At 54.4% G+C, this 19,096-nt stretch overlaps 2 protein-coding genes and 4 non-coding genes across 6 annotated transcripts; 1 reads left to right on the top strand and 5 right to left on the bottom strand.

Moving 5' to 3' along the window:
* Nucleotides 1–8,001: 8,001 nt before the first annotated feature.
* Nucleotides 8,002–12,628, top strand: ACP4 (acid phosphatase 4). The gene is made up of 11 exons (XM_010947031.3): nucleotides 8,002–8,112; nucleotides 8,182–8,286; nucleotides 8,360–8,446; nucleotides 9,242–9,388; nucleotides 9,690–9,788; nucleotides 9,897–9,992; nucleotides 10,706–10,838; nucleotides 10,921–11,003; nucleotides 11,453–11,577; nucleotides 11,815–11,993; nucleotides 12,069–12,628. Exons 1-11 carry the CDS (start codon nucleotides 8,002–8,004, stop codon nucleotides 12,182–12,184), a joined length of 1,281 nt encoding a protein of 426 aa, XP_010945333.2. The 3' UTR covers nucleotides 12,185–12,628.
* A 124-nt stretch (nucleotides 12,629–12,752) lies between these two features.
* LOC105062673 (Friend virus susceptibility protein 1) lies at nucleotides 12,753–19,001 on the bottom strand. Its single transcript, XM_010947032.3, has 5 exons — nucleotides 18,914–19,001; nucleotides 17,016–17,059; nucleotides 15,487–15,525; nucleotides 14,988–15,028; nucleotides 12,753–14,380 (listed from the first exon to the last, which is right to left on the bottom strand). Exon 5 carries the CDS (start codon nucleotides 14,319–14,321, stop codon nucleotides 13,455–13,457), a length of 867 nt encoding a protein of 288 aa, XP_010945334.1. The 5' UTR covers nucleotides 14,322–14,380; nucleotides 14,988–15,028; nucleotides 15,487–15,525; nucleotides 17,016–17,059; nucleotides 18,914–19,001; the 3' UTR covers nucleotides 12,753–13,454.
* Nucleotides 14,443–14,532, bottom strand: LOC123614583 (small nucleolar RNA SNORD88). Its single transcript, XR_006722020.1, has one exon. It is a non-coding gene; the product is annotated as a small nucleolar RNA SNORD88 (small nucleolar RNA).
* LOC123614581 (small nucleolar RNA SNORD88) lies at nucleotides 15,118–15,209 on the bottom strand. The gene has a single exon (XR_006722018.1). It is a non-coding gene; the product is annotated as a small nucleolar RNA SNORD88 (small nucleolar RNA).
* Nucleotides 15,613–15,707, bottom strand: LOC123614582 (small nucleolar RNA SNORD88). The gene has a single exon (XR_006722019.1). It is a non-coding gene; the product is annotated as a small nucleolar RNA SNORD88 (small nucleolar RNA).
* Nucleotides 17,131–17,222, bottom strand: LOC123614579 (small nucleolar RNA SNORD88). The gene has a single exon (XR_006722016.1). It is a non-coding gene; the product is annotated as a small nucleolar RNA SNORD88 (small nucleolar RNA).
* Nucleotides 19,002–19,096: the final 95 nt, after the last annotated feature.

Below are 19,096 nucleotides of genomic sequence, written 5' to 3'. Positions count from 1 at the left end.
GCTCGCCTGGTGGGGGCCAGTGGCTGTCTCAACCTTCTGCTCTACGTGTGCGGGGACCAAGCCTTCAGGCAGCGCCTGTGCAGGGCCCTCTGGTCCTGCCAAGGTTGGGGGGAGTCTGAGGAGGAGGAGATGGGTGGGATCAGATACCTAGGACGAAGCCCCAGGCATACTGTGAGGACCTGAAGGGAAATTCCTGGGTGGTTGGGGACATTTTGGGGGATGGGAAGGGGTGTCTCCTATCTCCTCAAACTTCGGAGACGGTGAGATGCTGAGAGAGAGAGAGGTGTAGAGAGGGGGGCGGCCACCAGAGAGAAGGGACAGGGACCCAGAGAGAAAGCAGGCAAAGCGGAAGAAGAGATGCGCAGAGGGTCAAACAGGCGCCAACACAGATGTGATGGAGTCACAGAGACGGGGTGGCAGACGGAGGCCAAGGCGGGGAGAGGAGATGAGGGACAGGTCAGGCTTGGGGAGGGACCAGGTGGGAGACGAGGCAGAAAAAGATACAAAGACCCAGCAGGAGATGGAGACAGAACTAGTCTCCAACTGAACAAGAGGAGAACGAGTGGGGAGAGACAGACAGACGGACATGGACCTGGATCTAAAGACAGGATAGACAGGGGATAGGAATTTGGAACGCGGGTGACCAACCATCCCAGTTATCCCGGGACAGAGCAATACAATAGCTGGGAGATGGGACTTTCAGAGCTAAACCCGGGAAAGCCTCATGCACAGCGGGATACCTTTGTCCCGTAGGTGGAACTGATTAACGGGCCAGCACTTGGGCTACCGGATTTTCTGAGTCCCCAGGACACCAGTCATTTGTCTTCTCTGGCTGCCTTTTGAAATATGCACATGCCCCTTAACCATCCCTCCGGTGCCCCCTGCCCCTGGGAAATGCTGTTTGCCATTGTTGGATTTCAAACTGCCAAACGTTTCCAAACTAAAGGTTAATTTTTGCTCCATGTTCTGAGTCGTTTGATGTATCCATGGAGCTACCTCAGAAATGCACTGAGCTCCAAGGGGGAAAATCTATCTCTCCCATCTTTGGAAAACGCATTACAGTGATGCCTCTTGACCTGTCTGTGCATTAGAATCTCTGGGGGAGCTTTTAAAATCCAATCGATGTCCAGGCCCCATCCCCAGGCTTCGTGGTTTAAGTGGTCCAGGGCTCTGAGAATTTCAAAAGCTCCCCAGAGATTCCCACAGGCAGCGGGCTAAGCACCGTCCATCTTCAAGTGCCTGTGGTTGTGCAAATGCAACCTTGAGTGCTCCCAGGGGACTGAAAAACCCAGCACGAAATGGCTGAAAACACTGGAGGTGGGTGTGGGGAGGAGGGACGCAAAGACCGACTTCTTTTTCTGTGTTTATTTGTTTTACAAACATGAATAGCCAAGACCCAAGCTTGGGGTTCAGCAGGAGTCAGATCCTATTCTGTGCACTCCCACCCTCATGCTCCCAGTCACAGCCAGGAAGGGTGGGAGGGAAGGTAGTGGGAATGGAGGAGGGCAGGATAGGCAAGCAGCTTCCATCTGATTATAGGAAGCCTTCCAGGGGTAGCTGACAAAACAGAAGTGGGAAAGGGCACTTCAGACTGTGAGCCACAGCATGTGCAAAGGCACTGGGGTGGTTTATCCCCCCACTACCTCTGACTAATATGTTGTTAAGGATATGCTACACAGGGGGTGTAGGAGGTGGGTGAGATTTTTTTAAAAAAGACTGGAGGACATCAGGTCACACGCAGTTTCCAATGCCCTGCTGAGAGGCTGGGACTCGTCCCAGAGGGGTTGTGGGGAGCTGTGAGCTGAAAAGTACGGGTCAGCTCTGCTTGTAGAACGACTCCTGTGAGGACTGGGGGACAGAGATAGGGGGCAGGGCTATGGTCCAGGGAGAGAGAAAGGTCTGGGAGAGGGGACGAAGCCTCAAGGACCCCTCTGTTGCCCTTGACTCAGAATTCTGCTTTTGGGGAAACCAGCTTCCCTGCTGGAGCCCGGCAGGCCAACTTCTGTCTGGGAACATGGTCCAACACCGCCCCCGTGTGGTTACTCTTAGTTTTGCAACCAAGGTCTCCTATAAGTAAGACTATCTTCCAAATGAGACTGCTTTTGAGAATTAGAGGTTGCTATTGTCAATTATGCTGAAACAACTGGCTCCAAATATTTGTAACCTGCAAACCAAGGTTATATTGAGGCTATAAATATGTTTCTAATTAGAATTTGCTAGGCCTTTCCTGGGAAACCAGGATGTTCAGTGACCCTACTCAGAGGCTGCCTTTTCAGCTCTTGAGTTGAAATGAAACTGTTTATCTGATCAGAAAGTGGATGAAGCTCAACCAAAGGCTGGGGTGTCACCCAGGGCACTTCACCCACTGGGAGGGGAGACAAGGAGTGGGTAGGAGGTGGCTAGTGAGGGAACAGGTAACTGACTGTGTGTCTGGAGGTCTGGATACTTCTACAGTAAGAAGCATTTACGGTGGGTATTGAAGGCAGAACAGGAGTTTTCTAAGAAAAGAGGAAGATGTGTGGATACAATATAGCAATGAAGACGGCAACCAGAGACCCTTTGCAGCTTGAAAATTCTATTCACATCTTTGATCTCAGGGTGTCCTTGCTATGGCCTTTGGGGGCCCACTGGACCAAGGTTAAGGAACAAATCTGAAGCGCACAGCAGCTGTCTTGGCAGCAGGTGGTGAGTCAGCCCTGCTCCTTCTCCTCTCTGTGCTCCTGCACCCAAAGTTGGACTGTCCTTTCCCGTCTCTAAATGTTCCTGACAGACTCCTACTCATCCCTCAAAACTGAATTCAGATTCTAGGCTCTAGCCTCCAACCTGAGAGCCCCAGCCATTTGCCCCTACTTTCCCCAGACCCGGGAGTCCAGGCCTCCTCTCTCTGACCCAGACGCCTGGCCCTCAGACAGAGCTGGCCCGAGACTGTGTGCCTGCTAGGGTGGGGAGACGGAGCAGGATGTGCTGATTCAGTTACATTTATTTGGTCTCAGAGGCCAGAGCCATGGTCCAGGAAGAGGCGGGGCTCTTGGATCAGGGATCTTGTGTCTTCTCATTGCTGAGCCTAAGAGAGGAAAAGAGACAGAGAGATACACAGAAACATGGGAGAGAAAGAGACAGCCAATATGGTAAAATGAAGGCCAAATCAACAGAGCTCCAGCCTACCCCCTCTGCCCTCTTCCCACTCACCTTGTTGAAGAAGTAGATGGAGGCGAGGATGGTGAATACGGCTATGGCCAGGGTCACATTCTGGGTGGAGGGGTCAGAGGTCAGGTCCCGTTCCCTCTCTTCCCTCCCCCTGACCCCTGCCCGGGGCCTTCCTCCCCCTGCTGGGCCCCTCCTCACTTCCTGAAAGTTCATGGCCATGGGTTTCAGCTGAAGAGCTGCTTGACCTCCCTTTCCCTTTCCTGGACCTCTCAGCCAGAGAAGGAAGATCCGTCAGCAGAACCTGAGAGGGGGTTGCCCGGGAGACCAGAATGGCAGCCATGGTGATGACAGAAGGGCATTCTGGGTAGAGGGGACCCTGGGGCAGAGGCTTGGGTGAAGGGGCATGCAGAATGTCACAGGGGGATATCTGGACTTGGGATGGGACATTTGAGATCAAAGAGCTCAAACCTGCAACCCTACACTGAAGTGTTTGTCCTCCCTCCCCACCACCACTGTGGAGGGTGCTGGGGAGCCATGGGAGGCCTGGGAGCAGGGGAGGGAGGGGGTCAGCTCTGGGTGCCAGAAATATGTCAGAGCAGGCGGAGGCTGGAGGCCAGCAGAGCAGGTGAAGTGGCCTGGGCAAAATTTCCTCCAGTACAAGATGGAGAGACGTAGCAGTGATTAAACTGAGCATCCCAGAGCCTGGCCGCCAGTTTTGGGGGCAGGAGCAGCAGTTATAACAGTAGGAATCGTGGCAAAGGCAGCAGCTTCCTGATCTCTGGGCCACAGGGACAGTGACACGCCCTTGTCTCCCACAGCCCTCCAGCGGCCCCTGACTTCTGCTCAGCCAGCCCTCCTGACAGTTTTGTAGACACCTATGTTTCTTTCTGTCCATCACACCTTTAGAACTAACTTCCAGGTTACCTGAGATACAGAGGGCAGCGGAGCAAGGGCCGTCAGCCCTCCTTCTCCGCAGTTCCATCTCTGCATGGAGTGCTAAAATTTTGAGTCTCAAAAGGTGCACATTCCCAGCTGAGGTCGATCAAGGTGATGCTTCTCTGCTCTCGGGCTTTAGATCTTCAGCAGAGGGAGGTCCAGAGGCCGGAGACTGGAGCAGGTGGTGCTCAGTGAGGAGCTCCCGCTCTGGGGCCAGTGGGATGGGTTTGAACCCCAGCTCTGGCACCTGCGAGTGGGGTGGCCTTAGGCAAATTTCCTAGTTTGTAAAATAAAATTTAAAAAAAGGAATCTACCAGAATGAGTATTTTTTTAGGATTTAAGATTATAATCCATGTGATACACACACACACACACACACACACACACACAAACACACACACACACATTTTCCCCAGCAGCAATGATTCCGTATTTGCTAATCCCGCGTTCCCAGTGACTTTATACAACGCAAATCCTGGAAAGGATAAGAATCGCCTATTACCTTTGGGCACCAACTAGAAAATTCCAGAAGGCAAGACATTCAACAGGGCAACTGGCATGGTCTCTCCAAGTCCTTGTCCCAAAACAAAACAAAACAAAACAAAATCAAAGCAAGTGGACTCGCTATATTTAAACAAATGCATAAGAGACATACGGCCAGATTTGGTGGGTGACCCTGAACTGGGTTCTGGTTTGGATAAACCAGCTGCAAAAGATATCTGGGGAGATATCAGGGACCTCTGAAAGGAGTGGGTATAGATGAGGTGAAAGTGTTATTGACACAAAAATGAGGAGATTGTTACAAAATTGCACGTGAGTTGTGATCTCACTTGTGTAAAAAAAGTACACATATGGAAAAAATGTGCATCTAAAAATCTGGAAGGGTGTTCTTTCTCAGCATTGCAGCAGGAAGCAGCAGACGCAGCTCAAAAGGGTTTAATTGGAGAGAGTCCAATGCAGGGTCCATGCTCAGAGGTGGCAGGACAGTGCAGCACTGGGCTTAGCAAAATCGGGGAGCTGAGACCACCCAGTCGGGGCTGAACTGAGTCCCCCAAAAAGACTGGTTTGAGTCTTCATCCCTGTTACCTGTGAATGTGACTTTATTTGGAAATAGGGTCTTTGTGGACGTAAATCAACTTAAGATCCGGTCATAACTGGTGTCCCAGAAGAGACCCAGAAACAGACACACGGAGAAGGCCACGTGACCACAAAGTCCGGACTGATGCTTCTATAAGCCAAGGGTTGTCAGTAACACCGGAAGCTGGGGACGGGCAGGGAATAGCTCCTTCCTTGCAGCCCTCAGAAGGGACCAACCCTGCCGACACCTTGAGTTTTTCTCTTCTTTTTTCTTTTTTGGTTTGTTTATTATTGTTGTTTTTTAGCAACAGGATTTTTTTGGTGGGGGGAGGTAACTAGGTTTATTTATTTATTTATTAATGGAGGCACTGGGGATTGAACCCAGGACTTGGTGCATGCTAAGCATGTGCTCTACCACTGAGCTCTACCCTCCTTCTCCCCACCCCCCTCTTCTGAGAACGTGATTTTGAAATTCTGGCCTCCAAAACTGGGAGACGATAGTTTCTGGTGTCTAAGCCAGCCAGCTTGTGGTCGTTTATTAGCAGATCAATACACACCCCTAGGGATCAAAAGGCAGGGAGAGATCCATGTCACCAGAACCTCAAGGGTCAGGGGCCCCGGAGGAAGCTACGCTACCGTCAGGGCCCTGCATCCTTGGAGCTACTGCTTCCATCAGTGGCTGACCCCAGCAGGGACCCCGAGAGCAGGGGGGCCAGGACGCAGCTGAAGTCAGAGGCTTCCTCTAGGGCACAGAGCAGGACGAGGAAGGGTGAGAAGTGGGTAAGAGGGGTGCAGAAAGCCACTCGTGTTTTCCTGTGTGGTGAGCTGAATAACGGCCCCAAGCTGCCCACACCCTAATCCAGAACTTCTGAGTATTTCCCTCTCGTGGCTTAAGGGACATTGCAGAGGTGATTACGTCAAGGACCTTGCGAGATGGGGCTTGTCTTACTTAGTCTGTTCAGGCTGCTATAACACAATACCGCAGACGAGGTGGCTTATAAACGACACCAATATATTTCTTACAGTTCTGAAGGCTGGAGGTCCAAGATCAAGGCACTGGCAGATCCGGTGCCTGGTGAGAGCCTGGCTTATCGATGGCCAATTTCTCAATGTGCCCTCATGAGGTGGAAGAGGCCAGGGAGCTCCTGGGTTCTCTGTTACAAGGGCACTAATCCCACTCATGAGGGCTCCACCCTCCTGACCTAATCACCTCCCAAAGGTCCCACCTCCTAATACCACCACCTTGGAGATTAGGGTTTCAACATACCAATTTTAGGGGGACTCAGGAAGTGGGCTGACAAGATATCTTTTTAAAAAATTGAAGTATAGTCAATTTACAATGTTGTGTCAGTTTCTGGTGTACAGCATAATGTTTCAGTCATACACGTACATACACGTATTCCTTTTCATATTCTTTGTCATTATGGGTTACTACAAGGTATCGGATATATTCCTCTGTGCAACAAGGTACAAAATTGTCACCTATTTTATATACAGTAGTTAGTATCTGCAAATCTGGAACTCCCATTTTATGCCTTCCCACCCCACCCTTTCTCCCCTGGTAACCATGAATTTGTTTTCTATGACAAGACATCTTTAATTTATTTAAAGAACATTACCATGCAGCCAGCCTCCCTAACCCTAACCCAAAGAGTCTCACCTCCTGCTCTTCAGGCCCCGTGAAGTCCCCTCCCTCGTGGAACAGGGCTGACCTGTATAAGCAGCAGAACGTGGTGGAAACGGCAGAGGGTGATTTCTGAGGTGAGGCTATAAAAGACATTGCTATCTCTTGGCTCAGTCATTCTGGGGGAAGCTGGTGGCCATGCTGTGAGGAGGCTCAAGCAGTCCTACAGGCGGTGCATGTGGTCAGGGGCTGAGGCCTCCAGCCAACAGCCACATCGGTAAGCCTGGAAGTGGCTCTTCCAGGCCCAGTCGAGTTTTCATATGACTGCAGCCCACGTGAGTCATGTGACTCACCCAGCTAAGGCACTCCCAAACTCCTGGCCCACAAAAACTGTGAGGCATAATTAATGGCTACTGTCCTAACCCACTAAACTTTAGAGAAATTTGTTTCCTGGCATCAATAACTAACGCTATTGAGCAGTCACTCTGCGAAAGCCTGTTTTAAAGGCTGAATGTATTTGAACTCATTCATCCTCAAAGCACCTCTTTGAGGTACAGACTGTGCTTCCATTTCATGAGTGAGGCAACTACAACACTGAGAGGTGCAGCAACTTGCCCAAAGTCACACAGCTTATAAACGGCAAAGCTGGGATTTGAACCCAACCTGTCCAACTCCATGGTGTAGGGGTCCGATCGCTGGGCCACGTGGGTTCGCCAGTTGCTGGTGGCTCGGGAAGAAGACAGAATCACCAGGAGGCCCAAGAGAGCCTCAAAGAGCCCCAGTATTTAAGGGGTGTGGAAAAGAACCAACTCAGCGGTGATGGGTGGCATGGGGAGGGAGGAGTCTAGAATGTGGGGCAGGGGCAGGGGTCTCTCCCTCCCTCTATGCCCAGTTTAAGGGCGCCCAGGTTCAAATCCCAGCTTTGCTGCTCACTAGCGTGTTCCTGTGGGCGAATTACTTAACCGCGCTGTGCTTCGCTTTCTCCATCTGAGCAATGGAGGGGGTGATGATCAGATAGATGATTCCTGGGGTTGCGGTAAAGATGAAGTGGGTTACTCCATGGGTTAATCCAAGGCTGACGAAGGCCCCAGGGGATCGGGCTCCAGGGGGAGGCGTGCTGGGACCTGCTCTCCTGGGGGGGTGGCTCAGGCCGGGTAATGAGCAGGTGGGGCTGCGGCACAGACAGCGGGCTGAGCTCAGCGTCTGGCTGTGTGGAAATGGCCGGGCCAGGGTTTCGGGGCCACCCCACAGGACCCCTCCTGCTGCTGCTGCCGCTGCTGCTGCCGCCCCAGGCTCTGTCGGAAGGACCCCTGGTCTTCGTGGCTGTGGTGAGGTGCCCCACCCCTGCCCGGCCCCTCGCATCCCCCAGGTCAGCCCTGACCGGGTCCCTTCCCCAGGTCTTCCGCCATGGCGACCGGGCCCCGCTGGCCTCTTACCCCACCGACCCGCACAAGGAGGTTGCATCCACCCTGTGGCCGCGTGGCCTGGGCCAGCTGACCGGGGTGAGAAGCTGGGGATGGGGACAAGGGGTGGGGCCGGGTGGGGAGGGGTCTGCTGAGTCTGCTCTGTCCCCAGGAGGGGGTCCGCCAGCAGCTGGAGCTGGGCCGCTTCCTGAGGAGCCGCTATGAGGCCTTTCTGAGCCCCGAATATCAGCGGGAGGAGGTACTGCCGTGTTGGCCCCCCTCTGACCCCCACTGCCTGCAGTGCTTCCCGTGGCCTCCACCTCAGGCCTTGGACCCCCATCAACCTCACCTGCACCTTACGTCTGATCTCTGACTCCTGAGCCATTGACCAACCCACACAGCACGGACTCCACCTCAACCTGAGTCACATCTGACCTCTGACCTCCATCAACTCTGACTTCATTTTCTGCTGGCCTCCACCTCTGTTTTCTGACTCCCACAGACTCCAGCCAGACCCTCTGACCTTTGACTCTGGAACCTGATTGATTCTGTCTTTGACCCTCGTAGATTCTACTTGCCCTCCTGACTTCAACCTTTGACCTCTACCTTTCATCAAATCTGACTTTTCTTTCCTATCTTTTCCAGTGTCTCCTGACAGATCTCCAATTAGGATCATTCCTCCTGACCTCCGACCTCTGGTCCCAGATAGCTGTGTACTGAACTCTGACCCTATGATCTCCGACCCGCCCTCCTCATCTTGACCTCTACCTTCCTCCAGCAATTCTGATCTTTCATTGACTTGACTGATCTCCTTAATCCTCGATGTCCACTCAACTTCTGACCCCCCCAACCCAACAGCTCCTGACCCTGACCTCTGACCCTTGACCCCAAATTCCCACATTGAAGGCCAGACCCTTGAACCTGCCCTGAGTTTTGACCCCCTAACACCTGACCTTTGACCCTGAACTGAATCTGAAGCTTTTGGTTTGCTGCTACAGCTGACCTCTGACCCCAGCCATGGTCCCCTGGCCTGCCCTCTCCCGACCCCACCCAGGTGTACATTCGCAGCACAGACTTTGACCGGACGCTGGAGAGCGCGCAGGCCAACCTCGCGGGGCTGTTCCCTGAGGCCGCCCCAGGGCGCTCGGAGGCCACCTGGAAGCCCATCCCTGTGCACACGGTGCCGGTTGCTGAGGACAAGGTCAGGGGGCTGGATAGAGCCTGAAGGTGGCAGGGATGGAGAGAGAGACAGGGACCCTGAGATGGAGAGGGCCAGCAGCTCAGAGAGGAGGCTCAGGGCCTGGCTGGGTGGCTCCTGAGAACCAGAGCAGCAAGACCTTCCCTGGGGCAGAGTTGTCCTGATGGGGTGAGCCGCTAACCCCACACTGCGCAGCCAGACCTGGGATTGACGGCGGACCACAGGCAGGGCCCCACAGCTCCGACTCCCCCGGTTCCATCGGGCCCAGTCGCGCTGCTGCCCCCTCTGAACTTGTTTCCTCTAGCTGCTAAGGTTCCCCATGCGCAGCTGTCCCCGATACCATGAACTACTGAGGGAGGCCACTGAGGCCACCGAGTACCAGACCGCCCTAGAGGGCTGGACGGTGAGCAGGGTCTGCGTGGTGGGGCGGGGGCGGGGCCAGCGGGGCGGGGCCTGCGGGATGAGAAGGGGAGTGGAGGTCTGCTGGCCTCACCCAGCTCCGTGTTTCCAGGACTTCTTGACCCGCCTGGAGAACTTCACCGGGCTATCGCTGGTTGGGGAGCCGCTACGCAGGGCGTGGAAGGTTCTGGACACTCTGATTTGCCAGGTGGGCCCCTGCCCACCCACCAAGTCATTAAGGGCACCTGGATTCCAATCCCAGCTTTGCCGCTCACTACCCGTATTCCTTCAGGAAAGTCACCTACCTTTATTGCCTCAGCTGACCCACCCGTACAATTGGTTTGCTGTGAAGCTCGAAACGGGTTAGTTCACGTGATGAGCTTAGAAATGCACCCGGCACACAGTGAGGCCCGCGGGAAGGTTTGGCGCTGTGTTTGCAATTCCACCTTCCCAGTTTTGCAATCGGAAAAACGCCTGAAACCAAAGCTTGGGTGGCAGGAGCTGACCTGGAGTGGTGTGATGCTGGTAGTCCTCGCTTACCCCACTTTTTGGGAATGGTCCTAATTGCACGGTGGGAGTAGCAACGTGCACGTGTAAAGCGGCTGCCCTAGATCCCACTGGATGTGTTATGAGGTGGACGGTATCCTCACCGTGGCTCTTTCTAAAACCCCAAAGGTCTGAATTCTGAAACAGCTCTAGCCCCAAGGGTTTCAGATAAGGGCTTCTGGACTGCGGAATGATGGTCATTACTCTGGTTCATTCATGATTGCTCATGCCCACACCATATTTTCTTACTAGACCTAGCCCGTGAGGGGTTCAGGTAGGGGCTGATGGGGGAGCCTGGGCACTGGGAGGGCCTGAGGAGAACAGGAAGAGCTCAGGATGTCGTGGTCACGTTTTCCCCTCCCTGTCTCTCCCCAGCAAGCCCATGGTCTTCCCCTTCCATCCTGGGCCTCCCCAGATGTCCTGCAGACGCTAGCCCGGATCTCAGCTTTGGATATTGGGGCCCACGTGGGCCCACCCCGGGCAGCAGAGAAGGCCCAGCTGACTGGGGGTGAGGCGTGGGGTGGGGAGGCTGGGAGGCCGAGGCACCTTGCTCTGGGGAGGTCTTAGCACTGTGTCTTGCTTCTTCTCAGGAGTCCTGCTGGATGCCATCCTTGCCAACTTCTCACGAGTCCAGCGCTTGGGGCTGCCACTCAAGATGGTGATGTATTCAGCTGTGAGTCTTCGGGAAGGGTGGCAGTGCCACATGGTCACCAGGATAGGAGGGTGGCGATCTGGGTGAGGAAGAGCTGGTGGTCCCAAAGGAACCTCAGCCTAATGCCTGGAGTAACTCCCATCTCCAAACCATACTCTCAGACCATATCACTAGAGGTATGGAATCCAGAAGGTGGGAGGTGATGGTGTTATGGACAAGAATTCAGCTATTCTGAAAGGACAGGCTCTTTCATTGAGCTGTCCAATCATATTTTGTGTCTATGTGACCAATCTTTATTAAATGACCACCTGTAACTGGTGGCTCCCTCCAGGGTGCAGAGGTGTGCGTGTGTGCGCGCGCATGCACGCGTTTATTCGTAAGGGGTCTAAGGGACATCTGGATGCACAAGTTTAGAGTTCAGGAGAGGGGAGATGTCAGGAGCCCTGTCTCAGCCCTGGATCCGCCTGCAGCACGACAGCACTCTGCTGGCCCTCCAGGGTGCCCTGGGTCTCTATGACGGGCACACACCCCCTTATGCTGCCTGCCTCGGCTTTGAGTTCCGGAAGCGCCTCGGGGACCCGGAGGACGACGCAGGGTGAGGAGGGGGTGGTGCTCCAGTGGGTGGGACAGAACTCTCATGAGGAGGGCTGGGATGCCAGGTGCAGGGCATGGCCTGCAGGGGGAATTTCCAGGGAGGGTGCTGGTGGCAACAGGGGGTTGACAAGCAGGAATCAAGAGCCCGGTTCTCCATCTAGCTACCCTCCTCCAGGTTTAAAGTCAGCAGAGGGGAAGGCAAGGGGCCTGGGTACCACCACCTCTTCTCTTCCTCCAGGAATGCCACCGTCTCCCTTTTCTACCGAAACGACTCTGCTGGCCTGCCCTTGACCCTCAGCCTCCCCGGGTGCCCAGCCCCCTGCCCACTAGGCCGTTTCCGCCAGCTGACAGCCCCTGCCCGGCCCCCGGCTAAGGGGATCCCCTGCCATGGCTCCCAGAAGCCTGCCACTCCTGCAGGTGACGGCCCTCGGGGCTGGGGGGGCAGCAGGGGGTGCACGTCTCGAGATTCACACCCCCGTGTTCTCCCCACAGCCACCACAGTGCCCCTGCTGGCTGGGGCTGTGGCCGTGCTGGCAGCACTCAGCGTGGGGCTGGGTCTGCTGGCCTGGAGACCAGGCTGCCTGCGGGCCTGGGGGGGCCCCGTGTGAGCCAGATCGGGCACCACCCCTTCCCCACAACACACACTGGATCCCAACACATCTGTTCGTCACCTGCTGCCCTGGCTTCTGTGACTTACTGTGTGCGTCGGGGGAAGGCAGGGAGGGCTGCCTGGCCTGGAAGCCACGGGCAGTTGAGCGTGTGCATGTTGTGACACACGTGCATGTACATATACGTGTGCGCTCCTGCACTGCTGTGCAGTGTTTCCACACACACATTTGCACATCCGTACACGCACACTGGTACCTGTTTAAGCCTGCCTGCCTGGGGAGTTGCGTGACGGTCACAGGACCCCAGGAATGCCCTCTGCACTTCCGGGTCCTGGGGGAGCCTCTTGTTTATAGATACACAGAAGACCCAAAGAAAGTTCTAGTTGATTCCTCTACCCTACTGCTGTGAGCAGCCCTTCCCTCAGCAGACTGCTGGGATGGCTAAGGAGATGGGGACACCACTGGGGGTGCTGTCCATCTGTGCCTGGGGACCCTGGCCTCACTGGGGGACGGCTCTCCTTCCAGCTCCACACCAGAACCCAGCCAAACAGCACAGCTCACACACAGGGACATGCGAGGTGTTTAATGGGTGCCTGGCACTGTCTGCCAGGGCTGTCCATCCCCACAAAGCTGGGGTTCTGGGCCCCAGCACTCCTCACCCAGGCATTTAGCAGACACTCCAGCCACACACCCAGCTAGAGGAACCGGAAGAAACAGGCTGCACCTTCCCCAGGTGAGCAAAGGGCAAAGTTCCATTTTAAAAGAGAAAAGGCCTTGCATAAAAAAGGTCTCAAGAGAAAAGACATCACAAAGGGGGGAAAGAGCCTCCCTAAAACCCCTTCTACGCTGAAAAAGTAACAGGTTAAAATACTGCATTTAAAACAAGCCTTGAGAAAGTGTGCAAACTTCCAGGTGCTTCCATGTCGTGGGCTTCGGGCTCTCCCACTTGGCCTGCAGTGCTTTGGGGGCCCAGGTGGCAGAGCGGTGGGTACCAACCCCCCGACACCCACTGGGCTCAAGTGTATCAGAATGAAATGTAGCAGACTCTCCCCGAATCCTGCGGCAGCTCTCGGCCAGGAGCCGTTCATCTCCAGCTCTGGCCAGTGAGGCCCACAGGGTGGCCAGGGGCGTCCCTCAGTCCATTCAGGGGCACACAGGAGACCCTGCCGAGGCTTTGGGCCTCCCCTCCAATGTCCCTGTTCCCTGCCAGTTGGCTCGCCTGGGATTTAGCCTCCCTGCCCCGCTCTGAGAACCAGCTGGACCCTGGGGCCTAGTCGTGGCGCACGGGCACTGACGGGTCCCCTCCGCTGGCCTGGTCAGAGTATGGGGGAGGCGGGGGCTGCTCCTCCTCCAGCCCGTAGGCGGCATGGCTGCGGCTGCGCTTGGCCTCTTTGATGTACAGCTCCAGGAGGACCTTGGTGGGCTGCTTGTCCACCCGCTCCCTGGGCACGCCGTGGCTCAGCAGCCAGCCCATGAGGTCCTTGCGCGTTGGGTTGGGCCCCAGCATGAGCTTGGTGCGGCCAGGTTGGCTCTGGCGCCAGAGCAGGCCAACATCGGCTATGGTCTGGATCTCCATCACCGCCTCCAGCACCGTCATGCCCTTGACCAGAAGGCTGACCAGCGAGAGCCGCAGCTCGGAGGGAGCGGCCGTCAGCAGGCGCCGCTGCAGGCCCTGCGTGAAGGGCACGTCCTCGGGCGCCGGGCGCTCAGGCTCGCTGGGCAGGGGTGGCTCTCGGTAGATCCAGTCCAGCATGCCCAGCTCGCGCACCAGCTGGATGCCCTCCTCCATGGTGGTCCAGGGCCGGAAAGGCAGCTCAGTGGCCTCGAAGTGCAGGAAGGACTCCCAGCGCTGGCGCCAGGCCAGCAGCAGCCAGGCCAGCAGCGTTCGGCAGCCACCCCGCAGGGCCTTGCAGTGGTAGTTGAAGACGGCATCACTGGTCAGGTCGCCCAGCAGCGCCAGCTCCCCGGAATTCAGGGACAGCGCTGGGCCCCCTTGGTCATACACCCGCAGGATCCAGGTGATCATGAGCTCATTGGGGTTCTGCCTGAAGCGCCGCGCGATGGCCAGGAGCTCAGTGTACGTGTAGTAGCGGTCGCCCCGCCCCACCTGGGTGGGCGCCAGGGCTCTCTCGGCCATGGCTGTGGCTGCTCCAGCTGGGGGACGGGAAGAGGCCGGGAGGGGCGCGGCCACGGGTGCTGCAGGGAGGGCACAGAGAAATAGCCCCACACACCCGGCCACCAGGCACCTCCCTGGAGCTGGGCCCCGCAGACCCCCGGATGTCAAGGTCCTGGGGGGCACGGTATCCTCATGGGAGATCAGAGCCCAGTGCTAGGCATCATGGGTGCTCTGATACTGGATGTCCCAATGCAACGCTCCCCCCACACCAGCTGCTCCTGTAGCAGCTTCCCCCACCCCCAACATCATGGCGTTACTGTGAAGATTAAATGAATCCAGTGCTTAGAACTGTGCCCGGTCAGTTACGTGCTCAGCATTTGCCTTTATACTATTACCATAATCTCTACATTAAAATTTTTTTCAATTATTCTTTTTTTGAGCATTAAAAAAATATAATTTCACATTAAAAAAATTTTATTTATTAAAAAATATTTCTTCGGGGAGGTGAGGTAATTAGGTGCTTTTTTTTTTAAAAAAAAATGGAGGTACTGGGGATTGAACCTGGGACCCTCTGCATGCTAGGCATGCACTCTACCACTGAGCTACACCCTCCCCATAATCTCTACATTTTGTTAACTATAAAATAAATATGATTATTATGGCATTCATGAGAACTTCTGTTCTTACCCAGAGGAATGGTGGCGCTCTGGGACGCCTGGAGGAACCACCTGCAGAAAGGAAGGAGTGGGGGTGGGGAAGAGGAGGTTGGAGGCACACAGGGCAACCACAGCCCCCACCCATCCCTCCACAGAGCTGGGGGCCCCTCAGATCCCCAGGTGTCAAAGGTCCTGGGGGAGCACTGTGTCTTCACAGAAGATCAGAGCCCAGTGCTGGACATCATGGGGGTCCCCAAATATGGCCCCTTCAGGAGCCTTGACTGAACACACCTCACTGCAAAGCCCCTAACCTCCCCACCCCTGGGTTGGCCTGTTTCTAATCCTAGCCCCTCCTGCATTCACAATCTCTTACCACCCTCCCCAAACCATCTCTGCAGCAGGGATCGAACCCAGGACCTATTACCATGCATTCTGAGCTAACCCTATAGATTTAATGAACGATAAATTTAGAATCTTGTAAGTCTAACGATTACTATGGTATTAACAAGGGGAGTCTCTTCTGTTCTTACCGAGGGATGGCCAGGCTGCTCAACTCCTGAAGGAACCACCTGCAGACAGGAAAGGGTGGGGGATCCAAGAGAGGGTTGGTGGGGTGCAGGGAAACCATGGCCCCCATCCACCCTTCCCTATAGGCGGGACCCCTCAGAACCCCAGGGGTCAAAGGTCCCGGGGCGGGGGCACCATGTCCTCACCAGAGATCAGAGCCCAGTGCTGGACATCATGGGGGTCCCAGTGCCCTTAAACTGCCTCCCTCCCCCAACCAGACCATAGAACGTTTCCATCTTGCTAGCTCTGTTGGACAGCGCTGCCTCGGAAATCGATAGATGTTACGTGTCCCTTAGGGCTTCCCTATCCTGCTGTCTTGCTTTGCTTCTCCTTGCCCCCCTCACATATCCCTGCCCAACGGGCCCCCTCCCTACTCCACACTTCCCCGGAAATTTCCTCAGTCCGCGATGAGGTTCAGAGCTCCGCAGAGGACGGAGAGATGAGCCCCCCCAGAAAGACACTCTGATGAGCTGCATTCTGAGCTAACCCTTCACGGCACGCAGCTCTCATCCCTAAGGTGCTTGTCGGCAGGAGTCTAAACCTCTGAGAACCTCAGAGAATACCCTTTCTGTTCTCTCTGTTATGTATTTAGAAAACAATCGTTCCCATCTGTTATCAGAAATCAACCTTATTAATGGGAATGGAGATTTGGGTCCAGACTCTATTGAGAAGTCAGGACTGTTCCACCAGAGCCATGATCCTCCTCGCTCCCCACACCCAAGGGACAGAGAAAAAGCCTCCTAGAGCTCAGAACACTTGTTTCTTTTTGGGGAACACACATACCAACTTATCTGATGATTTAGCTCTTTGAAACACTCCTGAAACATTCTCCAGATAAACCACATCCTTTGACAATGGCTACTGTGTAAATTGAGGGTAACCTTAATAACTGTATCAGTTTATAGAGATATGATTCATGGGGAAACTGCCTAATCTTTGCTGAAGGCGACACTGTATTCAGTCTACACCCGCTGCCGCTCCCCACTGTAAGAGTGATAATGATTCCAGCCCTGCTGTTTCTTTTCTTCTGCTGAGTTTGAAAATTAGCTTTTTGATTAGTCCTTTTCCCTGAAACCCAAATACATACACATTACCCTCCGTATCTATGGGGCCCCAGGAACCGATCCCCCATGGACACTGAGAAATGACCATATATATTTCCCCTTCCACAGCCCATGTACTCCTCGCCTTATCCAACCCTCACCTGTGAAGGCAGGAAACATCACTACCCCCCACCCAACTGCACAGAGGCCTAGGGGCCCATCTGTTCCTGATGTGTTGTGCCCACTCTACAGGCAGAGTAATTGAGGCTCAGGAGAGCAATCACTTGATTAACACCTCTAAGCCCAAGAACAGCAGAGCTAGGTAAATCCCAAGCATGACTGCTGGCATATAAATTAGGTCCCAGAGGTATCTGATGTGAAGGCACTGAAAACAAGGGTGAGTTATTTTAGATCTGAGTGGGTCAGGGAGTAGGCATAAGGGGTCTTACCAAGATGGGGTGGTGGTGGGTGGCCCCTCAGCTTGAAGACACACCTGTAACACAGGAAGGATTTGGTGAGAGTGGGAGAGGAAACAGTTTGGGGGTCCAGAGAACATCAAAACCAGGGCACCTCAGATCCCCAGGTGTCAAAGGTCCTTGGGGGGCACTGTGTCCTCAGGGGTGATCAGAGCCCAGTGCTGGACATCATTGGAGCCCAGGTCCCTCTGCAACCAGATCCCAAGGCCACTCACCTTCAGGAACAGAGGCCAAGCTAACAGCACTTAGAGACTGAGAAACACAAAAAACCATCAGGAGGGTACAAATGCCCACAGCTTTCCCTATGGAGACACCAAGATGCCCCCACCTCCCCAGTCTCACAGGTCCACAAGGGACTGTCTCCAAACCCATTACATGTTGAGACCCTGCTCACTACTCACTACTCCTCTTGTCTCAGTTCTGCAGATTTCTAGCACTGGCTGTACCTGCTAACTCTATACAGCGAAAGCTAAGATGCAAATCCCTTGGAAGAGCCTGTTGTGGGGGAATAAAGGGAGAAAAAGAAACCTAAAATATAAGAAGTGTAAGCAATGACCAGAGACCCTTAAGCACAACCGTTTTTGAACAAGTCAACTGCGAAAGACGTTTTGGAGATGATTTAGGAACTATGAGCACTAAGCAGATAGAAGATGGTATCATTAAGGAACAAATCTCATTGAGGGTGACAACAGCACTGTCATTACCTAGAAAAACGTTATTTTAGAGACACAAGTATTAACTATTTTGGATGAAATAAGAAATATACTTTCAGAACACTAAGGACAAAAAAGCAAACTTGGTGAAATGTTGTAACTATTAAACATGTCTGTTTCCCCGTATGTTTGAGGATCTGAAAAATAAAAAGGAAAAAAGGGCGTGAAAAAAAGGGATATATCGGACAACGGCAAAAGAGGGCGCACTCCAAAGATGAATGGACGAGAAATTCCACTTGTGACTTGGCAAGAGTAAGTGTAAACTCAACAGTTTTCTAGACGGTTGACTGAAGGGAGAAACTCAGAAGGGATTCTTGCTGGGTTGCTGTGGGGAGACAGAAAATCAGCTATTTGCTCGTGGGCTGGCTCTCCTTGCCAGGGGCGCTGCATTGCTCAGGCGTCAAGCAACTGATGTCCAAAAAGATCTTAGGACCGATCAGCCCCAGGACTGACGTTTAATAAAACTATGAGGTTCTAAGTGATTTCAAAATTCTGATATTTGAGTGGCCGTGTGAGAATAATTCCTGAAAGTGAACAAAGGCCTCACTAGCTTTCTCCTAAAACCACTTCTATCTAGTTCTCGGAAACAACACAGTACTTAAAGACCTCACTCCCACTTCTTCCTTAGTAACTCCTGAGATCCTGCCTCTACCTCTCCCACAGGCTTTGTTCTATGCTGCACAAAAATGCCAGCCACGTGGAATCAAAAATACAAAAGCGATTTCCTAAGGAGAGTACGTGTAGCGAGAAAGGGGGTGGAAAACTTCACAAAGAAATATTCAATGTCACTAGCCCCCTGCCTGCACCCCCCGCCCCCGACATGGACAAGATGGCGGAGCCCTGCGACGTGGGCAGCAGAAATGGCGTAGCCAGGCTGCGGTGCAGAGAAAGAGGAACTAGCCCTGGGGGCCTCGGTTCGCTTCGGCGGCAGGAGTCCTCCCCGACCCCCTGAGAGCCCCCAGAGAGCCCCCACCCTCTCCGGACGCCACTGCCCGCCCCGCAAGTAACACTCAGGCTAGCTGGGCCCAGACTCGGCCCACGCGACATAGTGGCCGCCCTTGCTGCAGTCCTGGGCACCACGCGACACGCACGACCCAGGTCCCAACGCACACCCCACCGCAAAACCCAGAAAAGACCCAATAGTAAAATAAAGCTCACCTCACACTCGCTCTCCCCACCGCGTGTGCAGGCTGCAGCGTGTCCTGCTTTATAGAGCGCGCCGTGCGAGCGGCCTGCCCCCCGGCGCCAGACCGGGCTTCACACCGAGGCGTCCAGCACATACGCCGGTGTCGGAAACCCCGCTTCGGTGCTTATGGAAGGGAATACTACCTGTCTCCTCTA

Source organism: Camelus bactrianus, chromosome 9, assembly GCF_048773025.1.
Source record: "Camelus bactrianus isolate YW-2024 breed Bactrian camel chromosome 9, ASM4877302v1, whole genome shotgun sequence".
In the NCBI taxonomy this organism is placed as follows: domain Eukaryota; kingdom Metazoa; phylum Chordata; class Mammalia; order Artiodactyla; family Camelidae; genus Camelus; species Camelus bactrianus.
Note: the sequence above shows the minus strand (reverse complement) of the source record. Positions and strands in the feature narration are given on the sequence as shown.